This window comes from Callorhinus ursinus, unplaced genomic scaffold (assembly GCF_003265705.2).
Source record: "Callorhinus ursinus isolate GAN/ISIS: 27379988/994484 unplaced genomic scaffold, GSC_fseal_2.0 scaffold50, whole genome shotgun sequence".
NCBI classification, from domain to species: domain Eukaryota; kingdom Metazoa; phylum Chordata; class Mammalia; order Carnivora; family Otariidae; genus Callorhinus; species Callorhinus ursinus.
The window spans coordinates 9,854,513-9,869,284 of NW_027397112.1; the positions used below are offsets into that span (position 1 = coordinate 9,854,513).

The following is a 14,772-nucleotide window of genomic DNA, read 5'->3' on the forward strand; positions in this document are numbered from 1 at the left end:
TCCCACCCCCAACCACTCCAGCAACACTCAGTTTGTTTCCTGAGATTAAGACTTCCTAGTATCAATGAGGTCATATGATACATGTCTTTCTCTGATTAACTTATTTCGCTCAGCATAATACCCTCCAGTTCCATCCATGTTGTTGCAAATGGCAAGATCTCATTTTTTTTAATGGCTACATAATATTCCATTGTATATATATATATATACCACATCTTCTTTATCCATTCATCTGTCAATGGACATCTTGCTCTTTCCATAGTTTGGCTATTGTGGATGTTGCTGCTATAAACACTGGGGTGCACATACCCCTTCAGATCACTACATTTGTATCCTTGGGGTAAATACCCAGTGCAATGGCTGGGTCATAGGGTAGCTCTATTTCCAACTTTTTGAGGAACCTCCATACTGTTTTCCAGAGTGGCTGCACCAGCCTGCATTCCCACCAACAGTGTAGGAGGGTTCCCCTTTCTACACATCCCCGCCAACATCTGCATTTCCCGACTTAATTTTGGCCTTTCTGACTGGTGTGAGGTGGTATCTCATTGAGGTTTTGATTTGGCTTTCCCTGATGCCAAGCGATGTTGCGCACTTTTTTATGTGTCTGTTGGCCAACTGGATGTCTTCTTTGGAAAAATGTCTGTTTATGTCTTCTGCCCATTTCTTGATTGGATCATTTGTTCTTTAGGTGTTGAGTTTGATAAGTTCTTTATAGATTTTGGATACTAGCCCTTTATGGGATATGGTCATTTGCAAATATCTTCTCCCATTCTGTCGGTTGTCTTTTGGTTTTGTGGACTGTTTCTTTTGCTGTGCAAAAGCTACTTACCTTGATGAAGTCCCAATAGTTCATTTTTGCCCTTCCTTCCCTTGCCTTTGGCGATGTTTCTAGGAAGAAGTTGCTGCCGCTGAGATTGAAGAGGTTGCTACCTGTGTTCTCCTTTAGGATTTTGATGGACTCCTGTCTCACGTTTAGGTCTTTCAACCATTTGGAGTCTATTTTTGTGTGTGGTGTAAGGAAATGGTCCAGTTTCATTCTTCTGCATGTGGCTGCCCAATTTGCCCACACCATTTGTTGAAGAGATTGTCTTTTTGCCATTGGACATTCTTTCCTGCTTTGTCAAAGATAAGTTGACCATAGAGTTGAGGGTCCATTTCTGGGCTCTCTATTCTGTTCCATTGATTTGTGTGTCTGTTTTTGTGCCAGTACCATACTGTCTTGATGATGACAGCTGTGTAACAGAGCTTGAAGTCCGGAACCGTGATGCCACCAGCTTTGCTTTTCTTTTAAACATTCCTCTGCCTATTTGGGGTCTTTTCTGGTTCCATACAAATTTTAGGATTATTTGTTCCATTTCTTTGAAAAAAGTGGATGGTATTTTGATGGGGATTGCATTGAATGTGTAGATTGCTCTATGTAGCATTGACATCTTCACAATATTTGTTCTCCCAATCCATGAGCATGGAACGTTTTTCCATTTCTTTGTGTCTTCCTCAATTTCTTTCATGAGTATTTTATAGTTTTCTGAGTACAGATCCTTTGCCTCTTTGGTTAGATTTATTCCTACATATCTTATGGTTTTGGAGGCAGTTGTAAATGGGATCGACTCCTTAATTTCTCTTTCTTCTGTCTTGTTGGTGTATAGGAATGCCACTGATTTCTGTGCATTGATTTTATATCCTGCCACTTTCCTGAATTCCTGTATGAGTTCTAGCAGTTCTGGGGTGGAGTCTTTTGGGTTTTCCACATAAAGTATCATATCCTTTGCAAAGCATGAGAGTTTGACTTCTTTGCTGATTCGGATGCCTTTTATTTCTTTTTGTTGTCTGATTGTTGTGGCTAGGACATCTAGTACTATGTTGAATAGCAATGGTGATAGTGGACATCCCTGCCATGTTCCTGACCTTAGGGGGAAAGCTCTTGGTTTTTCTCCATTGAGAATGATATTTGCTGTAGGTTTTTCATAGATGGCTTTTAAGATATTGAGGTATGTGCCCTCTATCCCTACACTCTGAAGAGTTTTGATCAAGAAAGGATGCTGTTTTGTCAAATGCTTTTCTGCATCTATTGAGAGCATCATATGGTTCTTGTTCTTTCTTTCATTAATGTATTGTATCACATTGATTGATTTGCGGATGTTGAACTAACCTTGCAGCCCAGGGATAAATCCCACTTGGTCGTGGTGAATAATCCTTTTAATGTACTGTTGGATCCTATTGGCTAGTATTTTGGTGAGAATTTTTGCATCCATGTTCATCAAGGATATTGGTCTGTAATTCTTTTTGATGGGATCTTTGTCTGGTTTGGGGATCAAGGTAATGGTGGCCTCATAAAACGAGTCTGGAAGTTTTCCTTCCATTTCCTTTTTTTGGAACAGTTTCAGAAGAATAGGTATTCATTCTTCTTTAAATGTTTGATAGAATTTCCCTGGGAAGCCATCTGGCCCTGGGCTTTTGTTTGTTGGGAGAATTTTGATTACTCCTTCAATTTTGTTAGTGGTTATAGGTCTGTTCAGGTTTTCTATTTCTTCCTGGTTCAGTTTTGGTAGTTGATACATCTCTAGGAATGCACCCATTTCTTCCAGGTTATCTAATTTGCTGGCATAGAGTTGCTCATAATATGTTCTTATAATTGTTTGTATTTCTTTGGTGTTGGTTGTGATCTCTCATCTTTCATTCATGATTTTGTTGTTTTGGGTCATTTTTTTCTTTTTGATCAGTCTGGCCAGGGGTTTATCAATCTTGTTAATTCTTTCAAAGAACCAGCTCCTAGTTTCGTTGATCTGTTCTACTGTTCTTTTGGTTTCTAGTTCATTGATTTCTGCTCTGATCTTTATGATTTCTCTTCTCCTGCTGGGTTTAGGCTTTATTTGCTGTTCTTTCTCCAGCTCCTTTAGGTGTAGGGTTAGGTTGTGTATTTGAGACCTTTCTTGTTTCTTGAGAAAGGCTTGTATTGCTATATACTTTCCTCTTAGGACTGCCCTTGCTGTATCCCAAAGATTTTGAACAGTTGTGTTTTCATTTTCATTGGTTTCCATGAATTTTTTTAATTCTTCTTTAATTTCCTGGTTGACCCAATTATTCTTTAGTAGTGGCCCGACTGTCCTGCGGATCACGGTTTATGGCAACCCCAAGCTGAGAGCCCACTCCTTGGCTCCGTCTTTGCAGCTGGCTTCCCTGCTCTGATACCTGGGAGCTCTGCTGTGCTCAGGGACCCCCAGTCTTCCTGTGACCCCGAGGGTCTTGAGAAACACTGTCCCATCGAGGGTTCCACCCACCGCTTAGCCACTGGAGTGATGTCCCTCAGAGGAGCAGACTTGTAAAAGTTCTGATTTTGTGCTCCGCTGCTCTATTACTTGCCGGTAGCCGGCTGGCAGAGGCTCCCTCACCCCGCGGTCTATCTTCCCAAATATCGCCTCAAATTCACGTCTCTGCACGTCCCACCTTCCAGAAGGTGGTCACTTTTCTGTTCAGAGAGTTGCTGCTATTCCTTTCTTTGATCTCCTATTGAGTTTGTAGGTGTTCAGAATGGTTTGATCCCTATCTAGCTGAATTCCAGGGACCAGACGAAATTTAGGTCTCCTACTCCTCTGCCATCTTGCTGGGATTCTCCCTCATTTATTCTAAATATTATTATTCTACTATAATATTATGCCATCATATACTGATCCATTCTCCCATAGATAACATTTAGGCTGTACCCAATTTTTTGTCATTACAAAAAATATTGCAACATACACTCTCGTGAATGTCTGTTGACAAGGGTAAGAATCTGAATAATATATACAGGAATGGAATAGCTAGAGTGGAACACATACATTTTTAATTTCTTGAGATTTTTTCCAGTTGCTTTCCAAAGTGCTAATATTAATATTAATATTAGCAGTGCACAAGAATTTCTGTTGCTCCATATCATTGCCAGAACTTAGTGTGGCTTGACTTTTATAATTTTGGTGAACTCAAGATTCATGAACTAGTATTTTACTGTTCTTTTAACTTCCACATTTATGTGTGTAATGAAGTATTTTTTAAAAGTGATTGGCCCCACAGAGATCTCCTCTTTTGTCAAATGTCTGATCTCATATTTGTCCACTTCAATACTAGTTGTTTGGCTTGTTCTTATGGATTTTGGCCTTTCTAATGAGTGTGTAGTGGTATCTCATTGTGGTTTAATTTGTACTTCTCTAAAGACATATGATGTAGAGCATCTTTTCATATGTTTAGTTGCCATCTGTGTATCTTCTTTGGTGAGGTTGTTATTCAGCCATAAAAAAAATGAAATCTTGCCATTTGCAATGACATGGATGGAGCTAGAGAGTATAATGCTAAGTGAAATCTGTCAGAGAAAATCTTTGGCCTTTTCTTAAATCAAGTGTATTCAGCCATGTCCAGTCTACTAATAAGCCCATCAAAGGCATTCTTCATTTCTGTTATAGTGTTTTTGATCGCTAGCATTTCTTTTTGGTTCTTTCTTAGGGTTTCCACCTCTCTACTTACATTGTGCATCTGTTCTTGCCTGCTATCTACTTTATCCACCAGAGAGCCCTTAGCATATTAATCATAATTGTTTTGAATTGTGACATCCCTGCCAAATTTGAATCTGTTTTTTTTTTATTTATTTATTTGACAGAGAGAGACACAGTGAGAGAGGGAACACAAGCAGGGAGAGTGGGAGAGGGAGAAGCAGGTTTCCCGCTGAGCAGGGAGCCCGATGTGGGCCTCGATCCCAGGACTCTGGGATCATGACCTGAGCCAAAGGCAGACACTGAACGACTTAGCCACCCAGGCGCCCCCTTAATCTGGTTCTAATGCATGCTGTCCCTTCCAATTGTGTTATTTGCCTTTTACAATGCTTGTGATTTTTTTTGATAGCTTGGCATAATGCAATGGGTAAAAATAATTGCTATAAACAGGACTTTAGTGTTCTGGTGGTAAGGTGTACAGGGAAGGGAAGCATAGTATAATCCTATGATTAAGTCTCAGTCTTTTTGTGAGCCTTTGGATCTGGATTGTGAACATCACATGTGCTGCGGCACATGGGTTTGATTACAATCTTCCTACATAATAAGCTCTCCTTAAACAACTCCCTGAAAATTTGGTAATCCTTTTCTTTACAATTTGCTGTGTATGATTAATTTTTGGGGTTATGAGTATGAGTTCTCTAGAAAAGTGTATTGAGACATTACAGTATAAAATATTATGATGATGAGAGTAACTAAATAGTCTATACGTAGGAAGCTAGACAGGACTCCAAATCTAAATGATAACGTGAATCTTGAAGATTTCACTTGTTTCTGCCTTTCTTGTCAGGCTTTTAACTTACCTTTAATGGATTTCACATTATCCAACATTCTGCTCTGGGAACAAGTCTGCCCTGCAGAGAACAAATTTATTTTACAATTGGTGAGCAAATTAAGATAACAGATGGAAAATTTATATATTCAGCTATCATTTATTGTATTTATTTTCTTGTGATTTGAATGATTTTCTCTCCATAATAATAATTTGATCATATCAAAGCTTTATGATATAACTGTAAATAATTGTACAATGTACAATTATAATGATTCAACAGCTCTATATATTACTCAGTGCTCATCACGACAAGTGTACTCTCAATCCCCTTCACCTCTTTCACCCATTGCCCCCCTTCTGGCAACCATCTGTTGGTTCTCTACAGGTTAAGAGTCTGTTTTTCTGGTTTGTGTCTTTTTTTTCTTTGTTCATTTGTTTTGTTTCTTAAATTCCACATATGAGTGAAATCAAATGGTATTTGTCTTTTTCTGACTGACTTATTTCACTTAGCACTGTACCCTCTAGATCTATTTAAAAGTACTCTCTTATAGAGAGATTGAATGATGTCAGCAAAAGTAGCTGAGCAGGTTGCTCCATGGAACTCTCCCTCCACTGAAACACTAAACAAACAAACAAAAAACTGTCAGAATCAACTTTGTAAAATAGTCAAAGCTTTACATCAACTAAGTGAAAGCTGAATCAAGAAAAAGGCATCTTACAGTAAGAGAGCTTTGTGGCATTTTAACCCTCCTCCACAAACTATTTTTGATCACATATCCCTCTCAGTAAAACATTTTCTTTCTTTTTTTTTTTTTAATGATTTTATTTATTTATTTGAGAAGGAGAGAGAGAGATAGCAAGAGAGGGCACAAGCAGAGGGAGAGGGAGAAGCAGGCTCCCAGCCAGACATGGGGCTCTATCCCAGGACCCTAGGATCATGACCTGAGCTGAAGGCAGACGCTTAACAGACACCCCCAGTAAAACATTTTCAAGCACAAAAATGGTAATCTCTTATTTACCTGTAAAAAGTTTTATTCCATCCATATGCTTTTTCATTTCAACCTTCCCATGAACTATAAGAAAATGTAAATCAAATACTTACATGGCATTCACTTGGAAATGCAAACTGGAAACATAGTAGCATTCACTGGCTACTGAATTTTATCCTACCCCTTCCCCAGTGAGCACAACTACAAGGAAAATAATCACTCTACTTATTATAAAAGTGCCTGTTTTAACAACTGCTTTGATCCATTGTCAAACAGCAAAACAAATTCTAAAGTGTGAGATTCAAAAGTCACCGTTTTAATAGGACCTTATTTTTAGCTTTAGATATTGGAGAACCAAATATGATTCTGATCAGGCCAAAGAAAACAAAATTTTAAATCAGAACCTATTATTCACCACTGTTTCAATTGGATTTGTGAAAGTATCTTTTTTCTTTACTGACATCCTAATTACTACTTTGCTTTCATGTTCACTGACTTAGACTAGTTTACTCTTGATCTACATGATTTATGATTTACTTGAGTAAAATATTCATTTTGAGGTTAATTTCCCAACTCTAATGGTTTGCATAATTTGTATTGTAGATACTCAATTGAATTTTATAAAAATTAATATTTAAAGAGACTTAATGTAGGGGCGCCTGGGTGGCTCAGTCGTTAAGCATCTGCCTTCGGCTCAGGTCATGATCCCAGGGTCCTAGGTCCCTGCTCAGCGGGAAGCCTGCTTCCCCCTCTCCCACTCTCCCTGCTTGTGTCCCCTCTCTCTATCAAATAAATAAATAAAATCTTAAAAAAAATAAAGAGACTTAATGTAGAAACATATTAAAGTACAGAATTATCTCACAAATAGATGATTTTTGGGATACATATTTTGTGAAAAATTGTCACTGTTGGTAAGTTGAAAAATTCCTGATTTTTGTCAAATTTTAAGTGATAAATTACAGTATGTAGTGTGTAAAAACCCCTATACCAAGAAAAATTTATAAATGAAGGTCCTAGATAACAAATACTACTGGTATTAGAAGTATGTAGTGACTTATAGTAGAAGCCATGTAACACTTATAGGTATGCATATAATAAGTATTAGAACAGAGAACAGGAAAAATATACATAAGTTATTTATATGATTGCTAAAACTAGACAAACTGTAATCTTTCTTCTTTTTCTTCTGGATCTGTTGAGGCAGGACATTCCAAAAGTTATCTCTATAGTAAAACCAGCTAGCTAGGTCAGGAAAGCATGAAAATATGTGTCAGGTTTATGGGGCCATTGGAAATTCTCAGAAACAAAGATGATAACACCTACTAGGTGTAAAACTCACTATTTGAGTATATGCTTCCTTGGCTCACATTTCCACTAAATCTTGCCCTCTTCAGTAAATTCACATCTCCATCCTGACAGACACATTTTGAGAAAAGCTTTGCCCTATATGGGAAGTTCAAGGTCTATCTGTCCCCAACGATATAACTAGGGCTCTATGCCTGAGCCTTAATCTTTCAGAAAATTTTAAGCTCAATCCTGATGATAACTCCCCAGGTGACCAAATCGCCAATAAGCAGTAATTTAAAAATTCTAACTCTGATTTAAAGAAAAAAGGATGAATCATTCAACATGTCCATTTTATTTCATGTAACTTTTTTATCTAACAATGTTTTTCATTGTCTTGGTTGATTTTAAATTATTATTTTAAAATGAGCAGAAATCAATGGCAATATTAAAAGATAGTCCCAAATAATAATTATATTTCCCCCATAATTCTGCTAATTTTAGCAATATTTGAAAATTTTCATCAACCTTAGATACATAAAAAATAATTTTCTGTTATGAAAACTGGGGTTCCACGTCTAGTCTCACTTTTCTTAATGGATACATGGCAAGCAAAAAAAATAAGACAATGAAGACCACTTACATATTCTTTCTGGTACACTAACAGTGGTACAAATTAGAGAATAAATTAAATAAATTAACAAAAATATACTTGAGGGAACACTGTCTACCTTACATAATGTTGGAATTAAATGCACCTTAATAGGATGAGCAAGTATTGATTCAACTAAGATTATAAAATAGTCAGGTAATGTTCCAGACAGATACTTCTGTTATGTTCTCAGACTAATATTTAACTTTTGCTTATTTAGTTTGAGAATTCCTTTAGCCCCCATTCAGAATGTTAGAACTTTTTTTTGTTTTTCAGAATATTAGAACTTTTGGACAGCCTTTGGACCACAGAGTCTGGCTCAGGAATGTGGGGATGTAATGCTGGGCATTCAGGCATTCCACACATTCAGGCCTGAGTGCTTAATGATCCTTTTCCCTTCCAGGGTATCTAGAAGATTTGGTCCTGTTCATTTAGTGTAGGAAATAGGTCCTACACTTCACATTCCTTCTTTATTCTGCATTTTTAAATGTCTTTGAAGATGGTGGGGTGGGGACAGAAATACTATTAATAATTTCCCACTTAGGGGCACCTAACTGACTGGTAGTAGAGCACGTGACTCTTAATCTCAGGGTGAGATCAAGGCCCACACTGGGCCTAGAGCTTGCTTTAAAAAATTTAAAAATAATTGCCCACTTCGGGCTATGCTCTATAATTTTTTAAAAATTTTCCTGTGTTAAAGTTTCTTCTATTTTATGCATTCCCATTCCCTCACAGTACTAATTCTCTAATTCTGTCCAGGTCTAATAGTGGCCCTGGCCATACCCCAAGCAGAAATAAAGTTGCTGAAGATGTCAAGGAGCAAAACATGTGTACTTACAGTCTGAGTTATCTTTAATGTTTCCATCTTCTTAATGCCAACTAAGTTTTCAGAGATTCTTTTATAGAAGCCCATACTAACCAATTCAAATATATCTTAAACACTCACCATCAACTGGTAGATCATGTTTCAGATCATTAATTTCCTTTTCTGAAAGGCTCATCCCCATATTTTGCAAAGGAGCATCTGCTTTATTGACATCAATAATCTCTCCTGTGAAAAGGAAAAGAATATGAGAAAAACTTATTGGCTCCAAAATACAACCACTGATATTATATATGGTGCATTATGATTATCAGCCTCATGAGAAAGACCAAGACTCAATAAAGTCCATTCATATATATCAAAGGGGTCAATAAGGCTGTTAGACTTAGAATAGAAATCTTCCAGGTGATTGGGCAATTTTTGAATCATTTACACCAAAGGCTAAAATCAAAATATGGCTGACACTGAGGGTTTGTTTGTTTTTTTTTCTGAACTCCCAAATTAGATGTTTCAACTCCTTCCTGACAAAAATCTGTAATCAAGTTCTGTTTCCATTTATGTGGAGGTCTATGTTATTCAGACCAACCTGCCTGCTGGAAACTGAAATCTTGGATAAAATGTAAAAAGCATCTCCTCAAAAGTACTGAAAAGCTGATAAGAGAGTAAGGAATTACTACTGCAAAATCTAATGAAAAGCAGGAACCTAGGGAGGTGAGCAGAACACTGTTATTGCTTCTGCTTGAATGGTATTTGCTCCATCTGGATTTGAACTGTAATGATGGCCTCATGGAGTGTGGGTGATTCTGTCCAATTGCCCAGCAGAAGCAAGTATTCCCTAGGAATGTGCTTCCATCCTTAGCCTCAAAGCGTTCTTTCAATAACTGTCCAGGGAAAATAGCTCACAATCAAACACAGAATGAAAGAAATTACCTGAGAGAGAATAAGCAGAAATAATAAGCAGCAGCAACATGCTCACAAAAACTTCAGATTTAGAAATTATCAGGCACAAATTACAAAACTATTATGCTTACTATGTTTAAAGCAATGGAAAACAAGCTAGAAAGTATCTGCAGGAAACAGCAAGCAATGAAAAGTGACCCAGTATAGCTGAAAAAGAAAAAAACAATTTAGAAATGAAAAGAAGGGGGAAAGAGGAGGAAGGAAACAAGCACCTGTATGGGAACAGGAAGGGGATCCTGAACCACATGGAATTCATCTTCCACCCTCTAGTGAATCTAGGGCTGCAGGCAAGTACAAGTGCTGTCTCACTTTCCTGAGCTTCTTAGTGGGCAGCTCAGGATGTCTATGGAGCCCTCCTACTGGTGCACACCTACTGAGCATATATGGCATCATCTGCACCCATGGAGGCCCGAGCTAGAGCCAAGAGGACACATCACCACATGGTCTAATCTTGACTCAGAATAATGCGGATCTATACTGAATGTGGAAGATTTTGATGTTAAATTTAAATTTGAAAGGATAGTCAATATTTCTGTACCAAAGAAAACAAGAAATAATAGTGTGCTATATGCCTTCATATTTCTTCATTATATTGGGATTTTTAACTTGGGACGATAATAAACATGTACATGTGCTAAGTCATCTGATAAGTGGTTTCTAAACCATAAGAAATCAATCTTCTCACTAGGAAATATGTTACACAGCAAATGGAAGATGGAAAAAAAAAAGAAAAACCAAATATCCTACAATTAAAAAATCACACAAAAAAGATGTTTCCATAAAGAATAGTCAGAACCAGGGTAGGAGGGTGGGGCTGAGGAGCTGTGTGTGTGTGTGTGTGTGTGTGTGTGTGCGTGCGCACGCGCTAGGGAGTGAGGTTAGACCTACCAATATTAAAAGATTATAAAGCTGTTATATTTAAGCCATTCAGAACACAAATAAGGAGACCAATAGAACAGAATGTAAATTCCCCAAATAGACAAGTGCATATAGAAATCAAGTATATAGTTAGAATGGTGTCTCACATTGAAGGGAGTGGTGACAGACTTTTAAGTAAATAATTCTGGACAACTGTAGAGCCATTTTCAAAAAGGTAAACTAGATCTGTATTTCCTGATGGAATGCAATGTGAAGTACACGGTATTACTTACAAAGTATTGTCAAAAAATGTTGAAACTAAAAAAAAATTTTTAAATTAAAAAAATGTTGAAACTGAAAATAATTAAGCCATTTGAGCTGACTCCTAGCTTATAAGGAATACAGATGATAGAGGAAAAAGATATATGAGAAAACAGACAAATTTAGTATGGGGGAAATTCTCCAAGACATTTGGCAAGAGTTTCTTCAAAAAAATCAGTGCCTAGAGAAAAAGAGGGTAGAGGAACAGCTGTAGATTACGTGAGATTCATGTGTCATAACAGATGCAGTGTGTGAGCTTGTTTGGTTTTTTATTTGAACAAGCTCACTATAAAAAATATTTGAGAGATAATAAGGGAAATTTAAAATTAAACTATACAATGGTATTGCAGTTATGTAAAAAATGGTCCATATTTTTAAGAGGTGCATACTGAAATATGTAGGGACAAAATGAAATGGGATTTGCTTTGAACTACTTCAGTCAGAAAAATAAAAAAAAAAGCAAGTGTAACAAATCTTCGTAATTGTTGAATCTAGGTGATAGGTATATGTGAGTTCGTTATATTACTCTTTGTACTTTTGTGTATGTTTGGAAATGCTCATCATAGCCAAAAGGTGGAAAGAACCTAATGCCCATCAGCTGATAGTGGATAAAAAAAATATATACACATATAACAGAATATATTATTTGGCAACAAAAAGGAATGAAGTTGTACACCCATGTTCATAGCAGCATTATTTATAATAACTAAAATGTGGAAGCAACTCAAGTATCCACTGATGGATGAATGAATGTATATATATACAGTAGAATATTATTTGGCCTTAAAAAAGAAGGAAATTTTGACATATGTTACAACATCGTTGAAACTTGAGGACATTATGCTAAGTAAAATAAACTAGTCACAAAAAAATAGAAATAGATACTACATGATTCCACTTATATAAGGTACTTCGAGGAGTCAAAATCATCCAGACAGAAAGTAGAATGGTTGCCAGGGACTGGAGGTAGGGAAGAATGGGGAGTTTTTGTTTAATGGATATATAGTTGTAATTTTACAAAATGAAAAGAATTCTGGAGATGAATCGTGGTAGTGGTTGCACGGTTGCACAAAAATGTGAATGTACTTAATACCAGTGAACTGTACACGACAGTGGTTAAGATAATAAATTTTATGTTTTGTATATTTTACAATAAATTGAAAATAAAAAAGAATGGAATCCTGATACATGCTACAATATGGATAAACCTGAAAACATTATACTAAATGAAAGAAGCTAGTCACAAAGACCACATACTATCCCGTTTATATGAAATGTCCAGAATAGGCAAGTCTATAGAAATGGAAAATAGATCAGTAGTTTCCTAGGGTTTGTGGGGTGGTGGGGGAGAATAAAAGGGTGAGACATATAGGGTATGGGTTTTTTTTTTCTGGGGCGATCTGGGTACTCACAAAGTCCTTTGATAACTCTACTAACTACAGTGATATTGTAATTAGTCCCAATAAAGTAAATTATAACCCCAAAAGGGACATCCAGTGACTCAGACTAGAAGGACATGGGGATGAAATGGGGACAAAGAAGAAATTGGAAGAAGGTAAGAGAACAAGTTTCAGTCTCTATCTCTGTACTGTATATGAAACTGTTTTCCTACCATGTCATTGAGAATTGAATAGACTGCAGTGGGTTACAGGTTTGGCTCAGAACATTGGTTCCTAAATGCAAACAAGATAACAGTAGTTCCTGTAATGTCAGAAGATGACTGTGTGTGGGATAACTATGAGAGCGTCTGGTACTAACAACTGGTATAAGATTACTACATACTATAAAGGGTTTAATTAAGTACAAATGTCAGCAAATATTTGAGGCATCTATCTGTCCGTAGTGTACTATCACTACCCAGCATTGCCAGTCTACCTTTCATTTGGGGTAAAACTCCTTTCATTTATTCCATTCATTAATTAAATATTTACTATGTACCTAATAGGTAAAAGATACTTTGTTGGAGGAGGGATAAAGATGCACACTGAAGGATCAGGCATAGTCTCTGCCAAAAGAAGCTTGCATTTTATAGAAGGGAAGAGTGGTACTCATTTGTAATACAACCAGTTAAGTCAGAGCAAGTTGAGTAAAGGCCACCTCTCAGGATTTTAGCTTATATTACTAGGGTAATGATGATGGTACCAAAATTGTCAAAGAGTATGAAAACAGGAGCCAGAGTTTCTCAACTACTGGACATGTCACTGGCATCTTCTTCAGGAACAATTATTCATCACGTTGAAAAGTCTTACGAATTGCATGGCACTTAGCACCCCTGATACTCAAGTAATTTAATGCTAACAGTGCCCACTCTTACAATCACTTGGTGACAACCATTTGTGACAATCAAATACACCCCCAACATATTTCTAAAGGCCCCATGTGGCTACTTTGGTCAAATACTGCAATGAAAACTATGAACTCAGTTTCTGACAAAATTTATGATGTCTGAGGGACAGTCATAGAATATAAGAAATTTGAATACACAATTCAATATTTAAGTGAGAAAACTGATCTGAGGATATAAATCTGAACATTTCCAGAATATAGGGATAGTGGGGGGAAAAGATGTTTTTCTAGAGAAAGTGTTAAATGAAACAATGAACGAAGACAGAATTTCATTCTGCTCTCTGGGATTTATAAAAATGAAGAAATAGGACTTACTTTTACATTAGGAATTAATCCTTCCTGAAGATCTACAAAATATCTTCTGAGTGCCAATGTCACTAGTTTTAGAAATTCTTACATGCATGTTCACAAGCATAAATTCCCTTCATTTTCTTTTTCTGTTTTTTTATTTTTATTTATTTTATTATGTTATGTTAGTCACCATACAATACATCATTAGTTTTTGATGTAGTGATCCACGATTCATTGTTTTCGTATAACACACAGTGCTCCATGCAGTATGTGCCCTCCTTAATACCCATCACCGGGCTAACACGTGCCCCCACACTCCTCCCCTCAAAGGCACAGTCCTTTCTCAAATACTCACCATTAAGTAGCAGGTTTTCTGTCAGTTTTTCCTGTTCCTTTTCTGGAAGCTTAATCCTCATTTCCCCCAGAATGCTCTCCAAATTACTCGCATTAACCTTCCCTCCTTAGGAAAGCAATAGGGATGGAAAATGAGAAAAATGGAATGTTTCCAAAATATTAAAAATACACTCCCCTTTATATTATTAATTATTTAAAATTTTTTAATTGTTATGTTAATCACCATACATTACATCATTAGTTTTTGATGTAGTGTTCCACGATTCATTGTTTGTGCATAACACCCAGTGTTCCACACAGAATGTGCCCTCTTTAATACCCATCACCAGGCTAACCCATACCCCCACCCCCCTCCCCTTTAGAACCCTCAGTTTGTTTTTCAGAGTCCATCGTCTCTCATGGTTCGTCTCCCCCTCCGACTTACTCCCCTTCATTCTTCCCCTCCTGCTATCTTCTTCTTCTTTTTTTTTTCTTAACATATATTGCATTATTTGTTTCAGAAGTACAGATCTGTGATTCAACAGTCTTGCACAATTCACAGCGCTCACCATAGCACATACCCTACCCAATGTCTATCACCCAGCCACCCCATTCCTCCC

General features: G+C 36.9%; 1 protein-coding gene across 5 annotated transcripts in view; it reads right to left on the bottom strand.

Annotated features, from left to right (window-relative positions):
* Positions 1-14,772, bottom strand: part of EFCAB3 (EF-hand calcium binding domain 3) — a 306,183-nt gene that overhangs the window by 273,789 nt on the left and 17,622 nt on the right. For all 5 annotated transcript variants that reach the window (XM_073883095.1, XM_073883094.1, XM_073883093.1 and 2 more), the window contains exons 7-10: positions 14,175-14,279; positions 9,167-9,271; positions 6,315-6,368; positions 5,324-5,374 (exon numbers count right to left, since the gene is read on the bottom strand). In XM_073883095.1, coding sequence (XP_073739196.1) covers positions 5,324-5,374; positions 6,315-6,368; positions 9,167-9,271; positions 14,175-14,279 — 315 coding nt within the window. The remainder of the gene's footprint in view (positions 1-5,323; positions 5,375-6,314; positions 6,369-9,166; positions 9,272-14,174; positions 14,280-14,772) is intronic.